Below are 21,224 nucleotides of genomic sequence, written 5' to 3'. Positions count from 1 at the left end.
TATAAGCTTTGGCAGTGCTACATCTTTGTAAAGTTGTACCATACACATGCAGAGCCATTTTAGTTTGTGGTAGTCAAGAAGGCATAAATCATTTGAGAAAAATGCAAAATCGATTGAGGTGCCAACGGACACTGTCTGTGTGCAAAATATTTTAGCTGAGCCAAGGATATAAACTGGGCAAGGTGTCACTGTAATGGAACTTACATTTTACGAGTGTTTTAACAATGCATCATTCCTAATGCACGAAGATGTTACAAGTGTTTCCCAAAACATCACAAAGGTGCTAAGTGCATCGTTGGTGCAGAAAGGAACATGTGGAACATGAAATAATCAATAGGATGTTACTCTTCTGGGTTAATGGGAATCTGAATGAAGGGTCTGAGAAAGTAATAGTGCTAGATCTTGTGTCCACATCCTTGGCTGAGCTAGAATCAGAATCATACATGACCCTGAACACAAAGATTTTCAATTGTCTGCACAGTATGAATCAACACAACCTCATGCCGTGAATCATTTCGTTTTTTCTCAGTGCATTAACTGCAGAAATATAGGATGTAGTGTTTATACATTTTGTCATGAGTAATTGCAAACGAGAAGAAAATAATCATGTTCAGCAAAATCATGTTCGTAGAAATTAAGTTAATCTTTAGAAGCACTGAATTTGGAACATGGTCAGTAAAAACAGTATAGTTCTTGTATGCAAGAAGTTGGCAAATTTTTATTATTTAAAAAAGCACAAGAATAGCCATTTAATAATTGCAATAAAAGTGCTCATTCCTTTTGGAAATTCTTCCTGATCTACGTGGATTGCATTCGATACTGTTTTCACTGCAGGACCGGAGAAAGTACTTGTCAAAACTGGTCTTTTGCTTGTCTACTTGTTGCTGTTCCCTGTCAAACTGTCTTTGAAGATTCAACGCTAGCTCTCTCTCCTCACTCTCTTGCTGTACCTGTTGAATGTACAGGTCAGCCTGTGCACAATCTATATTGAAACCATATTGGCTCTGGGATCTTGGCCTCTTGAGTCCAGACTCTGTCTCTTCCAGGTGTTTGGTCTTCTGCCTCCTCTTCTTACCCCTCCTTGAGGTAGGTTTGTTCTGGGCACAGTTTCTATTGTCCAAATATTTTCTCTGATCCTGTGAGTCCTTTGATTTAAGATTGCAACCCCTAACACTGTCATTTATATTGTGTGGGACTAAGGTTGGATTTTGATTAATTGAAGTTGGTCCACAATGTGATACAGGTATCACCACAGACTCCGAAGAAACCCCACACTCTGTTACAGTCTCCTCACTGTTTAAAGGTACAAACGGAGTATGAAACTTTGTGAATTGTTTTTGATGGAGGGCTGTCTCTCCAATGGTCTGGTAAAATATCAGTCTTTGTGTATTATGTATACTAGTTATTTCATTCTCTTGCCCAGAGGAATCAGTCTTGGCACACCTACCCAAGTGTTCTTCTCCCTTATTTGCTGCTAGAGCGCAGCTGCAGGGCTTGCCGTCCTTCTCTACAGGGCTTGGTTTGAAAACAAGGTCCACGTTTATGGGGCTGGTCAAGGTGCCCTTTGAGGTCACTTTGACAGACTGACGGTCCACCTCTATCTGCTTCCATTTCTGGAGGATAGTAGGGCTGGCTTCATAGCTGGTGGGCCTCTCCAGCCTGCGGAATAAGTTCCGTGGGGTGGACTTCACAATTGTGGGTTCCATCACTCGCCCGTCGGGTAGTCGCTTTGGTGGGGTGCACGGCGAGCACACTATTGGCTTGAAGTGATTCAGCTCCTCAGAGATACTGTCATTGCTCTCAGGGCTAACGGACCTCTCCTGTTTCGACTGGGGGACCATAAAAGGTGTTGATGAAGCCATGATGACGCCTCGCCAGCTATGCCTCTTGTCTTGGACAATTATGGGTGCCGAAAGAGATCGGCTGTTCTCAGAGGACAGAAGGATTCCTGCATTGTAGCTGAGAGCAATACTTGCCTGTACAGAGACAACAAACCAACAAAAAAAGGAAGAGCAATGTTTTAAAGGTCATGAAGTCAAAAATCATACTTTTCATGAAATTGGATGATTTTGATGAAACCAGATCAAAGTATGATGACCAAAGCACAAAAAAATTACAGTTGCTTCTACATTGATCAAGTTAGATCATAAAGTTACTGGTCCCATCCCCTGTCAAACACTTAGATTCAAGGAGGCAGGATCATTAAATGATAGGGTGACATCACCAATGTTCCCCCAAAATTTTTGGGGCACGGAGCAAATTACAGGCCTACATTTCATAACACTTTTTAAAAACATTTTAACATTATGAAGGGCTTGACATAAAGGTATGATTTTTTACTTAGTCTAACACCATGAGCCAAATAGGTGAGTGTAAATTGCATTGTGTTGTATGATGCAAGAAACCACTTCACAAAATAAAATGTATTATTATTACCATACAGAGAATTAGACACTGTAGGCTACCCCTCTGCCTATTGGCTTATTTGCATATTCAAGCCTGTCTCAAAATACAACACTGCCCCTTTTTAAAGACAGCTTAAAATGTTGCCTACACGTTTTGTGCTCTTGTCGGAAGCAGTAACTCCCCATTGCTGACCTACACCTGGGCTAGTAACTCGCTAACAATATCAATACATGTTAACATGCGCAGCTCTGATCTGAACAGCACATTCATTCACTTGCAGGTTATTGAAAGACCCCTCATGGGCTACCCGGGCGAATTGTACTGCACTGCGCTCTGGCTATGCCTGCAACAAAATCACAGACTCAATCTTAGGAAAGTTAGATTTGGTTTGTTGCATTGAAAAGGGACTGATAATGTTGATCTATATATTGCAAACTAATGGGGTGAACTCAGTGAAGTTCAATCTCTTTCCCCTCTGCGCGGCCTGGCATTTCTTCTGCCCTGCAGTCCTGTGCACACACACAGCTTAGAGGAAACATTGGACATCACCCTAACTATGAGATTATCTTACCTAATTTAAATAAGTACCGCCTTGTAACCAACAGCGGAGAAGGCAAGTTTGCGGAGGGGCGTGGTTTGCATACAGTGCCTTCAGAAAGTATTCTTACCCCTGGACTGAACTCAAAATGTCTTACCCATCTACACACTATACCCCATAATGACAAAGTGAACACGTTTTTAGAAATTTTTGCAAATTACAGCTGAGTCTTTCTGGGTAAGTCTAAGAGCTTTGCACACCTGGATTGTACAATATTTGCACATTCTTTTAAAATAATTCAAAATGGTTGTTGATCATTGCTAGACAGCCATTTAAGTCTTGCCATAGGTTTTCAAGCCTATTTAAGTAAAAATGTAACAAAGCCACTCAGGAACGTCTTGGTAAGCAACTCCAGTGTATTTGGCCTTGTGTTTTAGGTTATTGTAGTAAATTGTTGGAAAGCAGACAACCAGGTTTTCCTATAAGATTTTGTCTGTGCTTAGCTCTATTCCATTTCTTTTTATCCTAAAAAATGCCCTAGTCCTTGACGATGATAAGCATACCCGTAACATGATGCAGCCACCCCCATACTTGAAAATTATTGTTACGGATACAAGTGTTCTGTGTGTATCCTGTGTCTATTTCTTTTCTCTCCTTCTCCCCTACTCACAGGTGACAATAATCATTCCCCAATCAGTCGCTAATCGGAAGACACCTGCTCCTTTTCCCTTACCCAATCACAGTCCCTTTCCCTTGGTTTAAAACCCCTGTCAGTTGTTTTCTCCCCAGCTCAATCTCTTTGTAACATGCCTTCTGTCTGTAGATCGCTTATGTGTTTTGCATCTACATGTCACTTTGTCCCCACCTGTGAGTATTGTTTTGGTTATGGTGTTTGAGTGTTTGTTTGATGGTGGGAAAAGGGGGTAACCAGACAAGTCGCCCTTGGGCTACACTACCCGTAGTTAAACATTGTTAAAAACACTAGTTAGAACTGGGCGGACCACCCCCTGTATTTTTGGTTAGTTAGTTAGCTGTTAGTGAAGTAGGCTAGTCTAGCTTAGGGGTGTTTTTGAATTATTATTCTTTCATTCCTTGGGTCCCGCTCAGCCCCTTTTCCTGCTCCCCCCCATTTACCGTGTGTTTATAAATAAACATTTAGTGTTTGACGGTATTTAAGTTGTCTGTGTTATTTGTTCTCACTGTTACGTTTTCACTACTATAATTTGCATGAGTTGTGTTACGGGTCCCATTACCATCCCCCCTAGACTGTCGGGCCAAAGGGGTTCGTAACAATTATGAAGTGTTTTGGATTTGCCCCAAACATAATGCTTTGTATTCAGGACATAATGTTCATTTCTCTGCCACATTTTTAGCACTTTTACTTTAATGCCTTATTGCAAACAGGATGCATGTTTTGGAATACTTTTATTCTGTACAGGCTTACTTCTTTTCACTCTCATTTAGGTTAGTATTATGGAGTAACTACAATGTAACATCCCCACAGCATGATGCTGCCACAACCATGCTTCACCGTTGGGATGGTGCCAGGTCCCCCCGCCAGACATGACGCTTGGCATTCAAGCCGGAGCTCAATCTTGGTTTCATCAGACCAGAGAATCTTGTTTCTCATGGTCTGAGAGTCCTTTAGGTGCCTTTTGGCAAACTCCAAGTGGGCTGTCATGTGCCTTTTACTGAGGAGTGGCTTCCGTCTGGCCACTCTACCATAAAGGCCTGATTGGTGGAGTGCTGCAGAGATGGTTGTCCTTCTGGAAGGTTCTCTCATTTCCACAGAGGAACTCTGGAGCTCTTTCAGAGTGACCATTGGGTTCTTGGTCACCTCTCTGACCAAGGCCCTTCTCCCCTGATTACTCATTTTGGCTGGGCGGCAGGCTTGGAGGCCACACTGTTCTTTGGGACCTTCAATAATTCATATGTTTTGGTACACTTCCCCAGATCTGTGGCTCGACACAATCCTGTCTGGGAGCTCTACGGACAATTCCTTTGACCTCATAGCTTGGTTTTTGCTCTGACATGCACGGTCAACTGTGGGACCTTATAGAGACCGGTGTGTGCCTACCCAAATCATGTCCAATCAATAGAATTTACCACAGGTGGACTCCAAGTTGTAGAAACATCTCAATGACGATCAATGGAAACAGGATGAACCTGAGCTAAATTGCGAGTCTCATAGCAAAAGGTCTGAATACTTATGTAAATAAGTTATGGTTTTTTATTAACTTGCTACAATTTTTCGTTTTCTCACTATGGGGTGTTCTGTGCAGATTGATAAGGAAAAACATTAATACATTTTAGAATTAGGCAGTAACGTAACAAAATGTGGAAAAAGTTTAGATGTCTGAATACTTCCGTTATGCACTTTAGGCCAGTGACAATCTCAATTTAAATTCAGGCTAACACAAAATTTTGAAAAAGTTGAGTGTGAATACTTTCTGAAGGCACTGTAGCTAGATAGCTACTCTACTGGTGCCAAAATTTGACTGTAGGGTGTCAGCAAATATTACAAGTTTAAACTATTCATATATAGCAAAGATACTTAGGTCTCCCCTTTCATCTGGTGTTCGCTAGTTACTGGCAAGCTAGCTCTTCAGCCAGCATGGAACAAAGGGGTGGGATTCGTTCAAAACTGACGCAGTCATGTCAGCACATTGGTTTGTGCTGCTACGAACCGCATCAGAAAAGACATGCCAATTTCAATGTTGTTTGCATCAAAGTTTCTTGACGTAGGAGTATCAAAGAGCTGTCAGTCAAGACAAGCTCATGAATATAAACTCCCAGCCCACTCAGCTTCTTTTCAAACTTCCTGGTAGTAAGCCATGAGAGAGAAATTAGCCATGATAGAAAAGAATGTCTACAATTTTGAGCTTTTCTATTACCCAAAAATATGAGTAATACAGTATTTTAGTCACTCAAAAGGCTATTTTACATGGGAACCATAATGACTGTTTGGGACCTTTTTAAGCATTTATGAAATAAACAACTGACCATTTTAGGGAATAAAATCTTCCTTTAAAAGCCCAACTTTATACCTTGTCCAGTCCAGGAAGATGAGTAGACACCCTAATTTTTCGCCTTCCCTCCTCTGTATCGGTACAGCTCTGGCTTCTCTGCCCCACATTTGTCTGTAGACCACTGAAGGAAAAGTGGACTAAGTAAATAACTGAATATAAGTAGAAAAAACATTCAATGTAACATCAATCGTTCAATGGCTTTGAAAATGTGTGCAAAGAATCAATACTGCAGCATTAAGTAAATGTGAGCAACATGATTATTCAAGTTTACAAGCAGCCTTCAACGTAAAAAACAAAACAAACATTGATAATAGAAGCAAGGGGATTTCAGTACTCTCTTGTGAAGTCTGCCGAGGTCTTTGTTCTTCTAACAAATGCAGACACATTTCTGGTTCTCTTCCCAACGGGTTCTTCATTCTCCGAGTCTGACAGCAACCCAAAGAACTGGAAGAAAAGGCTGTATATCTCAGCATCATGTTTACACTTATTCATCAATGTGTTGGCATACCAATCGGAGCAATCTATTCAACAATCTATTCATATGATTGTTACAAGATAAAACTAACAGGATCTTGAGAGTTCCACATTCCTCTTTTCTGTTGTGGAGGACTTTCCTCCTCCCCTCTTTCTCTTCATTCATTGGTAACTGAAAAATAAAAATTCCTTCTTACTGATAGTAACTGAAACCTAGGGATCATTCACATGACCTGTGGTTGTTTAAAATCAATGTGTTGTGTGCCCATCTACAACAATGGAATTCGAGAATAGGAATAAGATGATATCAATGTATTAAAATGTTCTCTAATTTAACCTCTTGACGCTAGGTGTCAGATTTTTATTTTTTAAATAATGTTCAAGGTAAACGGACTGTTTCTCAGGTCCAGATCGTAGAATATGCATATAATTTACAGATTGGGATAGAAAACACTCAAATTTCCAAAACTGTCAAAATATTGTCTGAGTATAACAAAACTGATTCTGCAGGCGAAAACCTGAGGAAATCTAACCCGGAAGTGATTTTTATTTATTTATTTAATTAATCTGTTTCCTGGCCCGTCTTTCTTCCATTTAAAGGGGTATCAACCAGATTCCTTTTCCAATGGCTTCCTCAGGCTGTGACCAGGCTTTAGACATAGTTTCAGGCTTTTATTTTGAAAAATKAGYGAGATYTTTCAAAARTARYCAGGTGTCCTCWGWTTAGTTCCTGCGCKCGAGAGGGTAGCTCTCCATTTTCTTTTTCTCTCTTATTGARTAGGTTACGGTCCGGTTGAAATATTATCGATTATGTTTGTTAWAAACAACCTGAGGATTGATTATAAAAAACATTTGACATGTTTCTACGACCATTACGGATACTTTTTAGAATTTTCGTCGAACGGAACGAGGCTTTGGTTTTCTGAACATAACGCGCAACCCAAATGGCGTTTTTTGTTATAAAAGTAATATTTATCGAACATAAATAACATTTGTTGTGTAACTGGGAGTCTCGTGAGTGGAAACATCCAAAGATTATCAAAGGTAAGCAATTCATTTTATTGCTTTTCTGACTTTCATAACCATGCTAATTTGGGGCTAGCTGTTCTAGCATTGATTGATACACTCACAAAAGCTTGGATTTCTTTCTCTGTAAAGCATATTTTCAAAATCTGACACGATAGGTGGATTAACAACAAGCTAAGCTGTGTTTTGGTATATTTCACTTGTGATTGCATGATTATAAATATTTTTAGTAATATTTTGCGCCCTGCAATTCAGCGGTTGTTTAGGAAAATGATCCAGTAAAAGGGATCCGTAGCGCAGAGAAGTTAAGTCTCAAACGCATAGTTCTCTTTTTTCCCCCACCTTTATTTAACCAGGTAGGCTAGTTGATAACAAGTTCTCATTTACAATTGCGACCTGGCCAAGATAAAGCAAAGCAGTTCGACACATACAACAACAGAGTAAAACAAACATAGTCAATAATACAGTAGAAAAATAAGTCTATATACAATGTGAGCAAATGAGGTAAAGGCAAAAAAAGGCCACGGTGCCGAGGTAAATAGATTTGCAGTGGAAGAATGTGCAAAGTAGAAATAGAAATAATGGGGTGCAAAGGAGCAAAATAAATAAATAAATAAATACAGTAGGGGAAGAGGTAGTTGTTGGGCTAAATTATAGATGGGCTCTGTTCAGGTGCAGTAATCTGTGAGCTGCTCTGACAGCTGGTGCTTAAAGCTAGTGAGGGAGATAAGTGTTTCCAGTTTCAGAGATTGTTGTAGTTCGTTCCAGTCATTAGCAGCAGAGAACTGGAAGGAGAGGCGGCCAAAGGAGGAATTGGTTTTGGGGGTGACCAGAAAGATATACCTGCTGGAGAGCGTGCTACAGGTGGGTGCTGCTATGGTGACCAGCGAGCTGAGATAAGGGGGGACTTTACCTAGCAGGGTCTTGTAGATGACCTGGAGCCAGTGGGTTTGGCGACGAGTATGAAGCGAGGGCCAGCCAACGAGAGCGTACAGGTCGCAGTGGTGGGTATTATATGGGGCTTTGGTGACAAAACGGATGGCACTGTGATAGACTGCATCCAATTTATTGAGTGGGGTATTGGAGGCCATTTTGTAAATTACATCGCCGAAGTCGAGGATCGGTAGGATAGTCAGTTTTAGGAGGGTATGTTTGGCAGCATGAGTGAAGGGTTAGTTGCGAAATAGGGTTGCGAAATAGGAAGCCAATTCTAGATTTAACTTTGGATTGGAGATGTTTGATGTGAGTCTGAAGGGAGAGTTTACAGTCTAACCAGACACCTAGGTATTTGTAGTTGTCCACATATTTTAAGTCAGAACCGTCCAGAGTAGTGATAATGGATGGGCGGGCAGGTGCAGGCAGCGATCGGTTGAAGAGCATGCATTTAGTTTTACTTGTATTTAAGAGCAGTTGGAGGCCACGGAAGTAGAGTTGTATGGCATAGAAGCTCGTCTGGAGGGTGAACACAGTGTCCAAAGAAGGGCCAGAAGTATACAGAATGGTGTCGTCTGCGTAGAGGTGGATCAGAGAATCACAAGCAGCAAGACAGACATCATTGATGTATACAGATAAGAGTCGGCCCAAGAATTGAACCCTGTGGCACCCCCATAGAGACTGCCAGAGGCCCGGACAACAGGCCCTCCGATTTGACACACTGAACTCGATCAGAGAAGTAGTTGGTAAACCAGGCGAGGCAATCATTTGAGAAACCAAGGCTATCGAGTCTGCCGATGAGGATGTGGTGATTGACAGAGTCGAAAGCCTTGGCCAGGTCAATGAATACGGCTGGACAGTATTGTTTCTTATCGATGGCGGTTAAGATATCGTTTAGACCTTGAGCGTGGCTGAGGTGCACCCATGACCAGCTCTGAAACCAGATTGCATAGCGGAGAAGGTGCGGTGGGATTCGAAATGGTTGCAAATCTGTTGACTTGGCTTTCGAAGACCTTAGAAAGGCAGGGTAGAATAGATATTGGTCAGTAGCAGTTTGGGTCAAGAGTGTCCCCCCCTTTGAAGAGGGGGATGACCGCAGCTGCTTTCCAATCTTTGGGAATCTCGGACGACGCGAAAGAGAGGTTGAACAGGCTAGTAATAGCGGTTGCAACAATTGCGGCAGATAATTGTAGAAAGAAAGGGTCCAGATTGTCTAGCCCGGCTGATTTGTAGGGGTCCAGATTTTGCAGCTCTTTCAGAACATCAGCTGACTGGATTTGGGAGAGGGAGAAATGGGGAAGGCTTAGGCGAGTTGCTGGGGGGGTGCAGTGCTGTTGACCTGGGTAGGGGTAGCCAGGTGGAAAGCATAGCCAGCCGTAGAAAAACGCTTATTGAAATTCTCAATTATAGTGGATTTATCGGTGGTGACAGTTTCCTATCCTCAGTGCAGTGGGCAGCTGGGAGGAGGTGTTCTTATTCTCCATGGACTTTACAGTGTCCCAGAACTTTTTTGAGTTTGTGTTGCAGGAAGCAAATTTCTGCTTGAAAAAGCTAGCCTTTGCTTTTCTAACTGCCTGTGTATATTGGTTTCTAACTTCCCTGAAAAGTTGCATATCACGGGGGCTGTTCGATGCTAATGCAGAACGCCATAGGATGTTTGTGTTGGTTAAGGGCAGTCAGGTCTGGAGAGAACCAAGGGCTATATCTGTTCCTGGTTCTAAATGTCTTGAATGGGGCATGTTTATTTAAGATGGTGAGGAATGCATAAAAAAACATTAAAAAAACAGGCATCCTCTACTGACGGGATGAGGTCAATATCTTTCCAGGATACCCGGGCCAGGTCGTTTAGAAAGGCCTGCTCGCTGAAGTGTTTCAGGGAGCGTTTGACAGTGATGAGTGGAGGTCGTTTGACCGCTGACCCATTACGGATGCAGGCAATGATCGCTGAGATCTTGGTTGAAAACAGCAGAGGTGTATTTAGAGGGCAAGTTGGTTAGGATGATATCTATGAGGGTGCCCGTGTTTACGGCTTTGGGGTGGTACCTGGTAGGTTCATTGATCATTTGTGTGAGATTGAGAGCATCAAGCTTAGATTGTAGGATGGCTGGGGTGTTAAGCATGTCCCAGTTTAGGTCACCTAGCAGCACGAGCTCTGAAGATAGATGGGGGGCAATCAGTTCACATATGGTGTCCAGAGCATAGCTGGGGGCAGAGGGTGGTCTATAGCAGGCGACAACAGTGAGAGACTTGTTTTTAGAGAGGTGGATTTTTAAAAGTAGAAGTTCAAATTGTTTGGGTACAGACCTGGATAGTAGGACAGAACTCTGATTAGTAGATTGCAACACCGCCCCCTTTGGCCGTTCTATCTTGTCTGAAAATGTTGTAGTTAGGGATGGAGATTTCAGAGTTTTTGGTGGTCTTCCTAAGCCAGGATTCAGACACGGCTAGGACATCCGGGTTGGCAGTGTGTGCTAAATCAGTGAATAAAACAAACGTAGGGAGGAGGCTTCTAATGTTAATATGCATGAAACGAAGGCTATTACGGATACAGAAGTCATCAAAAGAGAGCACCTGGGGAATAGGAGTGGAGCTAGGCACTGCATGGGCCTGGATTCACCTCTACATCACCAGAGGAGGAGTAGGATAAGGGTACGGCTAAAAGCTATGAGAATTGGTCGTCTAGGACATCCAGAACAGAGAGTAAAAGGAGCAGGTTTCTGGGGGCGATAAAATAGCTTCAAGGTATAATGTACAGACAAAGGTATGGTAGGATGTGAATACAGTGGAGGTAAACCTAGGCATTGAGTGATGATGAGAGAGATATTGTCTCTAGAAACATCATTGAAACCAGGTGATGTCATCGCATGTGTGGGTGGTGGAACTGAAAGGTTGGATAAGGTTTAATGAGCAGGACTAGAGGCTCTACAGTGAAATAAGCCAATAAACACTAACCAGAACAGCAATGGACAAGGCATATTGACATTAAGGAGAGGCATGCTTAGCCGAGTGATCATAAGGGTCCAGTGAGTAGTGAGGTTGGTTGGGGTCACGGCGATTCAGACATCTAGCCGGGCCATGGGTAGCAAGTTGGCAGAAGATGGAGGTCTGTTTTTAGCCACCTCGTGCGTTTCCATCGGTAGATTAGTGGGGTTCCGTGTGGTAGAGGGGACCAATACAATTGGCAAAATAGTTCCAGTTATAGTGGCCCAAGAAAATTGTCGACCTATTCAGATAGCAGCCGATAAGACAGCTAACGATTAGATGGCTGCAGATGGGAGTTCAGGTTACGTCGCGACAGAGGGGCCAGTTGGATAACTCCCTCGGGCAGATAACGTCAGTAGTCCAGTCGTGAAGGCCCGGTGGGGCTCTGCATCGGCAGTAAAACGGGTCCGGATAGGAGATTGTAGCCGAGTGGCGGCTGATGGAACTCTTCAGCTGCCTAGCTCCGGAATAATTGATGTTTGCTCTGGGACCGACGTTAGCCAATAGTCACTCGGATAGCAGCTAGCTAGCTGCAAGATCCAGGTGTAAATGTCCAGAGCTTGCGGTAGAGATCCGGGGATATGGAGAGAAAATAGGTCCGGTATGCTCTGGTCTGAGTTGCGTTGTACAAAACTGCCGATAGCTTTTCGAGCTAAAGGATAGCTGATGACCGCCAACCGTGTTTAGCTGAATACTAACAGTGAACTGGCTAACTTTTGGCTAGTATCTGTTGTGGATTTCAGATTTGTAATTGGTGAGGCGGGTTGCAGGAGAGTGTTTTGAAGTTGAGTTTTTAGAAAAAAATATATAAAAAGATATGCAAAGAAAATATGTAAATATATATATACACACGGGACACGACGAGGACAAAGGACGTCTGACTGCTATGCCATCTTGGATACTATATACTTTTGATGGGTTTAGGGGCATTGTACAACAACACTTCTGTAAATAGCATGTTAAAAAGAAAATGTTAACAAGAAATAAGGCCTGGGGGTGTGGTATACGGCCAATATACAATGGCTAAGGGCTGTTAATACGCATGACTCAACGTGGAGAGCTAGGACACAGTCCTCAGCCATGGTATATTGGTTATTTATCACAACCCCCCCCTCCTATTATAAACAGGTTACCAACGTAATTGGAGCAGTAAAAATAAATGTTGTGTCATACACATGGTATGATATACCACATCTTTCTGCATCCAAGGCTCAAACCACCCAGTTAACAATAATCCATATTACAATATTACCTTTACTTGCTTTCCATACTCCAGTCGGATCTCTCCAGATTTGGATACCTGAGCAGGTGAGCTGAAAATCTCTGAGAAAAATAAAACATTTAAGTTATCAAAAATCACTCAAATTTTCTCAAAACAAGAGCTGGGTCAAAAAGGTTTGGGAACCATTGGATAGAACAGGTACTCACAAAATTCCGTAACATATTACATTGAAAAACACCCCAGCCCCAAGTCTGGGCAAGTCACTGCCAAAATTTCTATGCTTAGAATAGTATATCAGAAATGACTGGTCTTGTTCTCTCTCCAGCCTTGTACAATAGCCTATTGGTTCTATGGAATGACCATCCAAGGCGCGTACGGAAAAACGCATAGCCCCGAGTTGAATAGAATGTGTTACAATGTACGAGAAACCGTTCTAATTCCTAATTATATCATTGTAAAACAAAGTAACATAATTGTTAACCACTGTCAGTTGAAATGTTTGCCGCGATAAAATGTTTTTTATGCTGCGAATAAAAGCCAATATGCTTTCCTACATTGTGTTCGTGATCATAATGGCAGGTAGCCTTACAACGAAACAAATTAATAACACTGGACAAAATCCTCACGACATACACAAATGTATGTACCCTACAGAACAGCCTAAAACGGAATTGTCAAAAAAGCATACCTTCTCCACTAGTCTCACAGTCTCTCTGCTCCATTCTCCTCTTGCATCGTTGTGGATAACTCTTTCGAACAATTTCCCAAAGTTCGATGTTCACTAGGCTTTTCTCCCGGGACTGTTTACGGGCCCAGCTGGATACTCGCAGCCGGCAGAGGGGACAGCACAAACTGGTAAATTCCACAGTCCGCTTGAAACAGTGCAGACACACCGAGTGGCTACATGGCATAGTTACGGGCTCCAATAAAATCTCCGAACAAACCGGACACCTTGCCTCGTCCAGGGTTAGCAGCTGCGAATGTGTCCGAGTGTTCAGCATATCGGTGGGCCTGGCTTTGCATTTTTGCCCTAATCGACTAGTGGATCTGGCAGACCCTGTCGCCGCCATTTTCATTGGTCTCTCCCTACCAAAGATGGTGGATAAATGAAGATAAGTTACTCAGGCCGTTTACCATTGAAAACCATTGTCAGTTCCGATCTTCGTAAGGGGGTGGTTCCATAGATACCGGCGTAATATCAGCTGGGTCTGGTCTACTTAGTTCATTGATCCATGCACATACCGTTTGTGCTCAAAACAACAACAAAAAATCCCACTACCGCGATCAGGAACTTGTTAAGCAATTATTACAATAAAAAGAGGAAAGCATCACAATATGATGAGTAAAGTATTTTGCTTAACTATTTTGAACTGGAATAAATTATGCACTTACTAACAATGACCAACACAATTCCAGTCAAAATTGAAGATTGCAATAAATACTGTAGCCTACCATTACTATATCCAACCCAAATGTTACCACTATCACGTATTCAAACTTTTACCAGCGACCCTCAAAAGGGAGTAGCAAAAAAACGTGTGACCTCCGCGCATGCACGCGCGTCTGCAGATGCGAACATGCGCGCACAATTGCTGCCCAAATGTGTAGCCTGTCATTACCGCCATAAACCGTGATGCATTTTCAAAACGCAAGCTAGGCTACAGAAATAAACTGCCTTTTACACCTGCATTTGGAGCTGAAACTCATTCATGTTAGCAGCCAATATCAAGTAGGGATATAATCATGTCACTTCTCTGGAGTCCAGAGCAAGCAAAATCATGCAGACTACTTATAGCAGAGGTTGCAGGATTGGATGGAGAGGATGTTCTTAATGCCTGCATCGTGCCTGCCTGCAGAGTGCTAGTTCAAGTTTGCCAGAATATGTTACATCTTCATCGCATAATATTGAAGATAGTGCGATTTTACAGCTGCTCATCTTTAGGCATATAGCCAGTAGCCACCCAAACTAGGCCTATCTGAAATATGAAAATTGTCAATCAAATCGTCAGGTAGCCTATTTTTCTGGCTATAAATGAGTAGTAGATTTCTAAATGGTATTTTATTTTGATGATAACGTAGGCCTACTTGTTTTTGCCAGGCAAAACTGGAGGAAATTAAACAAGGTGCACGCCAATGGTGATGACTGGTCATTGGTCAACAATCAAAATGCGCTTTTTGGTTCTGAAACATAGATGAAAATGTTTTGTATACCACCACCGAAAAGGGCACTTTGGAGACAAAGGGGAGTTTGCGCTGCACAGGTAGAGCCCTATCTGTGCCTGATTGACTGTAATTTAACCCCCCCAAAATGAGGGAGTGGGGTGTCTCTCTTCCGTCTCTGTCCCTATCGCTATGTTTGAAAACAATCCCCCCCAGTCACTCAATGCATCAACGACAGCAGAGGAACACAAATTGGGTGTGCTTGATTTATTTTACCGGATTAGCGGAGTTCGCGCCTTGGAATAGCCTGCACGCACCAAGCCCCTAGGGCAGGGTTTCCCAAACTCGGCCCACAACTGCGTGGCCAAACACAACTCCAACATTATCATTAAGTTTGTTGACGACACAACAGTGGTAGGCCTAATCACCGACCACGATAAGACAGCCTACAGGGAGGTCAGAGACCTGGCAGTGTGGTGCCAGGACAACAACCTCTCCCTCAATGTGAGCAAGACAAAGGAGCTGATCGTGGACTATAGGAAAAGGTGGGCCGAACAGGCCCCCGTTAACATTGAACCGGCTATGGTGGAGTGGGTCGAAAATGTCAAGTTCCTTGGTGTCCACATCACCAACGAGCTATCATGGTCCAAACACACTAAGACAGTCGTGAAGAGGGCACCTTAATTTGCCTGTATTTACTCTCAGATACACCAGGGTAAGCCTACACAAAACACAACCCTTATTTTAAGTGTCTCTACTAAAATTCCCTATAGGAAAAATGTATGGTAGAAAAACGATTGGAACCATTTCCCTGTTTGACCACTAGGTTTTATAGGTATTATGACACCTCCAATGTGGGGCTCTATGGGCAGGCAATCTGACTGTAGGCTAGTGGCAATGCATTTACTGTGGGCACCAATAGTACAAATGCCTACTGTCCTGGACTTAGAGTTGACGCACGCCTAAAGTTATATTCACTGCTATAATATAAGCTATTTGTAAACCAACTTGGCCATAGTCTTTTTTCACTTATTTATTTTTCAAGAGTTTCCCATATTTTCCCCAAGACACCCCGCCATGGAAATTAATTAATGTTATGATCACTGTTGATTGGAAACTGCCAGTTTGCAAGTGACTTGAAAAACAAGTCACTTACCAGGAGACAGGCCAGTACATCAGGAGACGTGGAGGAGGCCGTAGGAGGGCAACAACCCAGCAGCAGGACCGCTACCTCCGCCTTTGTGCAAGGAGGAGCACTGCCAGAGCCCTGCAAAATTACCTCCAGCAGGCCACAAATGTGCATGTGTCAAGATATGGTCTCACAAGGGGTCTGAGGATCTCATCTCGGTACCTAATGGCAGTCAGGCTACCTCTGGCGAGCACATGGAGGGCTGTGCGGCCCCACAAAGAAATGCCACCCCACACCATGACTGACCCACCGCCAAACCGGTCATCCTGGAGGATGTTGCAGGCAGCAGAACGTTCTCCACGGCGTCTCCAGACTCTGTCACGTCTGTCACGTGCTCAGTGTGAACCTGCTTTAATCTGTGAAGAGCACAGGGCGCCAGTGGCAAATTTGCCAATCTTGGTGTTCTCTGGCAAATGCCAAACGTCTTGCACAGTGTTGGGCTGTAAGCACAACCCCCACCTGTGGACGTCGGGCCCTCATACCACCCTCATGGAGTCTGTTTCTGACCGTTTGAGCAGACACATGCACATTTGTGGCCTGCTGGAGTTCAATTTGTAGGGCTCTGGCAGTGCTCCTCCTTGCACAAAGGCGGAGGTAGCGATCCTGCTGCACCTCCATGCTCTGGACACTACGCTGACAGACACAGCAAACCTTCTTGCCACAGCTCGCATTGATGTGCCATCCTGGATGAGCTGCACTACCTGAGCCACTTGTGTGGTTTGTAGACTCCGTCTCATGCTACCACTAGAGTGAAAGCACCGCCAGCATTCAAAAGTGACCAAAACATCAGCCAGGAAGCATAGGAACTGAGACGTGGTCTGTGGTCACCACCTGCAGAACCACTCCTTTATTGGGGGTGTCTTGCTAATTGCCTATAATTTCCACCTTTTGTCTATTCCATTTGCACAACAGCATGTGAAATGTATTGTCAATCAGTGTTGCTTCCTAAGTGGACAGTTTGATTTCACAGAAGTGTGATTGACTTGGAGTTACATTGTGTTGTTTAAGTGTTCCCTTTATTTTTTTGAGCAGTGTATATCAGATTTGACCGTTCAGACAAATCACATGGCCAGGAATCACCTAAGGTGGTTTGAAATGGGGCTTGAAATATCTGATTCCATGTGCTTTTTGGCTGTTCAGACTGCAGGAAAAAGAACAGATTCGAATCAGATATGCAAATAAATAGGAGTTGAGTCACTTCCAACTGCCAATATGAACAAGGCTTTAGAGATCGGATTGCACTGTTGCCTCAGCTTCAGGCTTAGCTCAAGTTGTTCTCTACTCTGTACCCAACGACATCATACCCAATATTACTCAAAACCCAGCAACAATGTAATATCTTCCACAGAGTGTTTTAAAATGTCTAACCATTTAATTTCAAAACATATTGTATGTGTGATAATCATGTCAGGGAAGCTGGAATTGAAGCAAAGTTTTAGGTGCATGACAATAACATGTGAAAAAGAAGAACAGAGCCACACACCAGGAGGTCAGATGCAACAATTTAATAACCTAATAATATCAACAGTTCAACAGACAAGCTGTCTTCATCAGGGTATAATGACAAACACTGCGGGTCACCAGTTTATGTAGTGTCAAAGGACACACACAGGTGGTAATCATTGAAAAGTGAAAGACTAAAGTTACATACATGGGATGCTTTAGTGAATTTCAGAATGTCTGGAATAGAAAAGGCAGAAATAAAACAATTCAATAAGCATCCATGGCCGGGTGTGGCTTGATATCATTGGTTAATTTACAGATATAAATAGAACATATAAAAACATAAATGGAGAGCATACGATCATAGACACAATTTGGATACATAGGTCTACAAACATTTACAATGAATAGCAAAATCACAGACACAATTTGGATACATAGGCCTACAAACATTTACAATGAATAGCAAAATCACAATAATCACAAAAATGGCTTCAGATCAAAGTCTAAGTTGAGACCAAAGGGAGCAAGGGTCTTTAAATGAAAGATTTCGATGTTAAGGTAGACATGTTCAAGTTTTTTAGACACATCCGTTTAAGGGAATACTGTAGCTCCCCAAATCGTGATATTTCAACTAAACATGTAGGCTGCTCACCTGCACATACTCCAACTCCTTTTAGAAGTAAGAGTTATTTTGTACCTCCAGCCAATCACAATAAATATTGAGACATATTGCAGACTCGTTGAAAAAGATGTTGGTAATCTCCTTAAGAACAAACATGAGTACAAATCTTTCCATAATAACCTAAAGATGAATTACAATCCGATACGTCAGTCCTTACCCACCCTGCTGATAAGGGTGGGTTGGTGTACACATGGAGGACAGTTTATGTAAATTAATGTCATAGACAACTGCTTGACAACACCTTTTACAAGAAACTCAGAAGTGACCCCACTTCCCAATTTCAGAACACTATCTTTACTGTCCTAGATGGGTCTTTAAGTTCTGGTCAAATCACCTAAAAAAACACGACTTTTTGGCTATTCAACACCCTAAAATTGACACTTTCTATTGTTTGCCGAAATTACACAAGAATGTTACAAAACCTACAGGGTTTTTGTAGTGGGCGTTGGTACAGTAACGGCCCCTTTATCGACTTTTGTTGACTTTTTTATTAGACCACTCGCAGAACAGCTCCCCTCCTTTGTAAAGGACATCAGCAGTATGATCTCTATTATTGAATCTGTTGATCCTCTTGATGGGGGTCACCTTGGGGTCATGATAAGGGCTGCACCAAATTATTGATGTGTTATAATACTTGATTATGCTTATGTTGTATTAATAGAAGGGGAAGGGCTATAAGACCCTCCCCCACTACATTTATAGGGTCCTGGACCACATATTAGCAATATATGCATTAAAAGGTTTAATAGTGTTCCACGGTTCTTTTTTAGTCTCTGCCTCTTATAAGAAACGGTCTGAGCAGATGTGTGAGCCATTGCAGGGGTGAGTGCCAGGGGTAAGTGTCCACCCCGGTTGGAGGAGATTCTACACCATGGTGCCAGAGCTCCAAATTGAACAAGGTAAGCAGACACCTGTTTAATCTAAGTCTGTAATTAATTGGCATTCACTGGTGTGGTTTCCCTCTAACAAGTAAGTGGCACCTCACTCAACCCAAATATATACATAAACTTTGAATATGACATAGTCGAATTCTAGATTGGAAATATATGATAAATGGAATTGAGTGATTGATGATTTTGATGTGTTTTGGCGAAGTAATGCAGCGACCATTACTTAATAATAGTTTGTTTTTGGAGAGGTGATTCAGCGATAATCGTCTATTTTATTTTGGGAGGTAATTCAGCGACAATTACCCGAATACTAGTTGTTTTGCAGAGGTGATTCAGCGATAATCATCTATTTTATTTTGGGAGGTAATAAGTTGATTTGCAGAGGTAATAGTGACCTATGGGGAGGGTGGCCTGTTGATTAAGAAGTTGATTTGCAGAGGTAATTCTGACCTATGGGGAGATTACCTAAGGCTACCCTAACCTATGGGGAGGGTGGCCTGTTGATTAAGAGGTTGATTTGCAGAGGTAATACCGACCTATGGGGAGATTATCTAAGGCCACCCTGACCTATGGGGAGGATGGCCTGTTGATTAAGAAGTTGATTTGCAGAGGTAATTCTGTGAAAATGACCTTAGTCACCCTGACCTATGGGGCAGGGGGGGGGGGTGGCTTGTTAAATAATTTTGGAGAGGTAATTGTCACGTTCCTGACCTATTTTATGTTATTTTTATAGGTTTAGTTGGTCAGGGCGTGAGTTGGGGTGGGCATTGTATGTTGTGTGTGTTTTGTTTTGTCTATGGGTGTTGTAGGTGTATGGGGTAGAGAAGAGTGAGGTTTTCTAGTTATGTCTATGGCTGCCTGGATTGGGTCTCAATCAGAGACAGCTGTCATTCATTTGTCTCTGATTGGGAGCCATATTTAAGGTAGCCATAGGCAGTAGGCTTTTGTGGGTAGTTGTCTTGTTGAACGTTTGTTGCTTGTATGTGCACTTACGTTATCTAGCTTCACGGTCTTTTGTTAGTTTGTGTTTAGTGTTTGTTTTTGTGTTTTCTCTCTCTTCTCTAATAAAGAAGATGTATTTTGCACACGCTGCGCCTTGGTCGAATCACTACTCCTCCTCTTCGTATGAAGAGGAGGAGGAACACCGTGACAGTAATTCTGTGAAAATTACCTATACCACCCTGACCTATGGGGAGGATGGTTTGTTGAATAATATTTGATGTTGGAGAGGTAATTCTGAAAACATTACCTAGTAATGAGTTGAGTTGTTTATGAATATTGTGTTGTATATTTCATTTGTTTGTTTGTCTGTGGATTATGGCGGTTTTATTGGGTAATGGTCCAAAGGTGGAATAAAAAGTTAGGAGTAGGACAGAAGTTATTTGAATAAAAGGTTGAACATATTTGTTAGTGACACTTTCCTACCATACGACAGTATAGGAAATGTACAACCCTTAGTAAACCAGTAAGTTATTACAAGGCAGTTGTATTCTGTAAAAATGTGTATTTGTAAAGTTGTATTCATAGAAAATTACTTTGTGACGCTATCACCAGGGGCACTGGTGAATATAATATTACTGTTACTCTATACCCTTAAGATATAATATTAGGAATTGAAGTCTAGCATGCGGTTGATTCTGTGAGGCCCGTGTGTGAAATATATTTGAGTTTGGTAGAACCATTTACTATAGCCTGGATTAAGTGAGATTAGAATTAGGATTACAGTATCACCCACTGTTGTTTAACACACACTGAAAGGAGATAGAGAACAATTTATATAGGCATATTCATACATATTACACCCACTGTAGGATAACCCTATAGAAATTGGAAAACACATGACATGCAGACTATCTAAATAAAAAGCCAGAGCACCATGGCACAGTCAAACCAGAATGAGGAGATAGGAGCAATGAAGCCTGTCACGCCTGTTGAATATATGCAAAATAAGTTTCCCGTTGTGGAATTTACATCAATTTTTAAGAAATGGCATGTCTGGACAGAGATGGCAGGAGAAAACAGATATCCACTGGATGGTTCATTCAACAAGACTAGGTTGGATTTAGTCAAGGAGATAATTCAGACAAGAAAAATTGACAAAAAGAAGGAGAAGAAGAAAAGGACAGATCTTCATGAACAAGGCTATCTTGACAACTAAAGCTGGAGAGAACAATAGAGTGCGGGAGGAAAGAAATTAGTCAGGACAGAGGCAGAACAGGAATACTTCCCGCCGCCGTATGAGACTCA

At 42.3% G+C, this 21,224-nt stretch overlaps 1 protein-coding gene across 2 annotated transcripts; it reads right to left on the bottom strand.

Moving 5' to 3' along the window:
- Positions 1 to 705: 705 nt before the first annotated feature.
- On the bottom strand, positions 706 to 14,134 carry LOC111960625 (E3 ubiquitin-protein ligase RNF169). 2 transcript variants are annotated; one of them, XM_023982701.2, is made up of 5 exons: positions 13,299 to 14,134; positions 12,641 to 12,711; positions 6,308 to 6,417; positions 5,992 to 6,094; positions 706 to 1,976 (listed from the first exon to the last, which is right to left on the bottom strand). In XM_023982701.2, exons 1-5 carry the CDS (start codon positions 13,684 to 13,686, stop codon positions 750 to 752), a joined length of 1,899 nt encoding a protein of 632 aa, XP_023838469.1. In that variant the 5' UTR covers positions 13,687 to 14,134; the 3' UTR covers positions 706 to 749. The 2 variants fall into 2 exon arrangements, with proteins under 2 accessions (XP_023838469.1, XP_070294604.1); XM_070438503.1 differs by lacking the exons at positions 5,992 to 6,094; positions 6,308 to 6,417.
- Positions 14,135 to 21,224: the final 7,090 nt, after the last annotated feature.

The sequence above is a fragment of the Salvelinus sp. IW2-2015 genome, linkage group LG4p (assembly GCF_002910315.2).
Source record: "Salvelinus sp. IW2-2015 linkage group LG4p, ASM291031v2, whole genome shotgun sequence".
In the NCBI taxonomy this organism is placed as follows: domain Eukaryota; kingdom Metazoa; phylum Chordata; class Actinopteri; order Salmoniformes; family Salmonidae; genus Salvelinus; species Salvelinus sp. IW2-2015.
Note: the sequence above shows the minus strand (reverse complement) of the source record. Positions and strands in the feature narration are given on the sequence as shown.

Coding starts and splice junctions, on each gene's coding strand:
- LOC111960625 (XM_023982701.2), bottom strand. CDS start 13,686: ATGAAAATGGCGGCGACAGGGTCTGCCAGATCCACTAGTCGATTAGGG. Junction 12,712..13,298: donor CTGTGAGACTAGTGGAGAAG/GTATGCTTTTTT, acceptor TATTTTTCTCAG/AGATTTTCAGCTCACCTGCT. Junction 6,095..6,307: donor TCGGCAGACTTCACAAGAGA/GTACTGAAATCC, acceptor CTTTTCCTTCAG/TGGTCTACAGACAAATGTGG.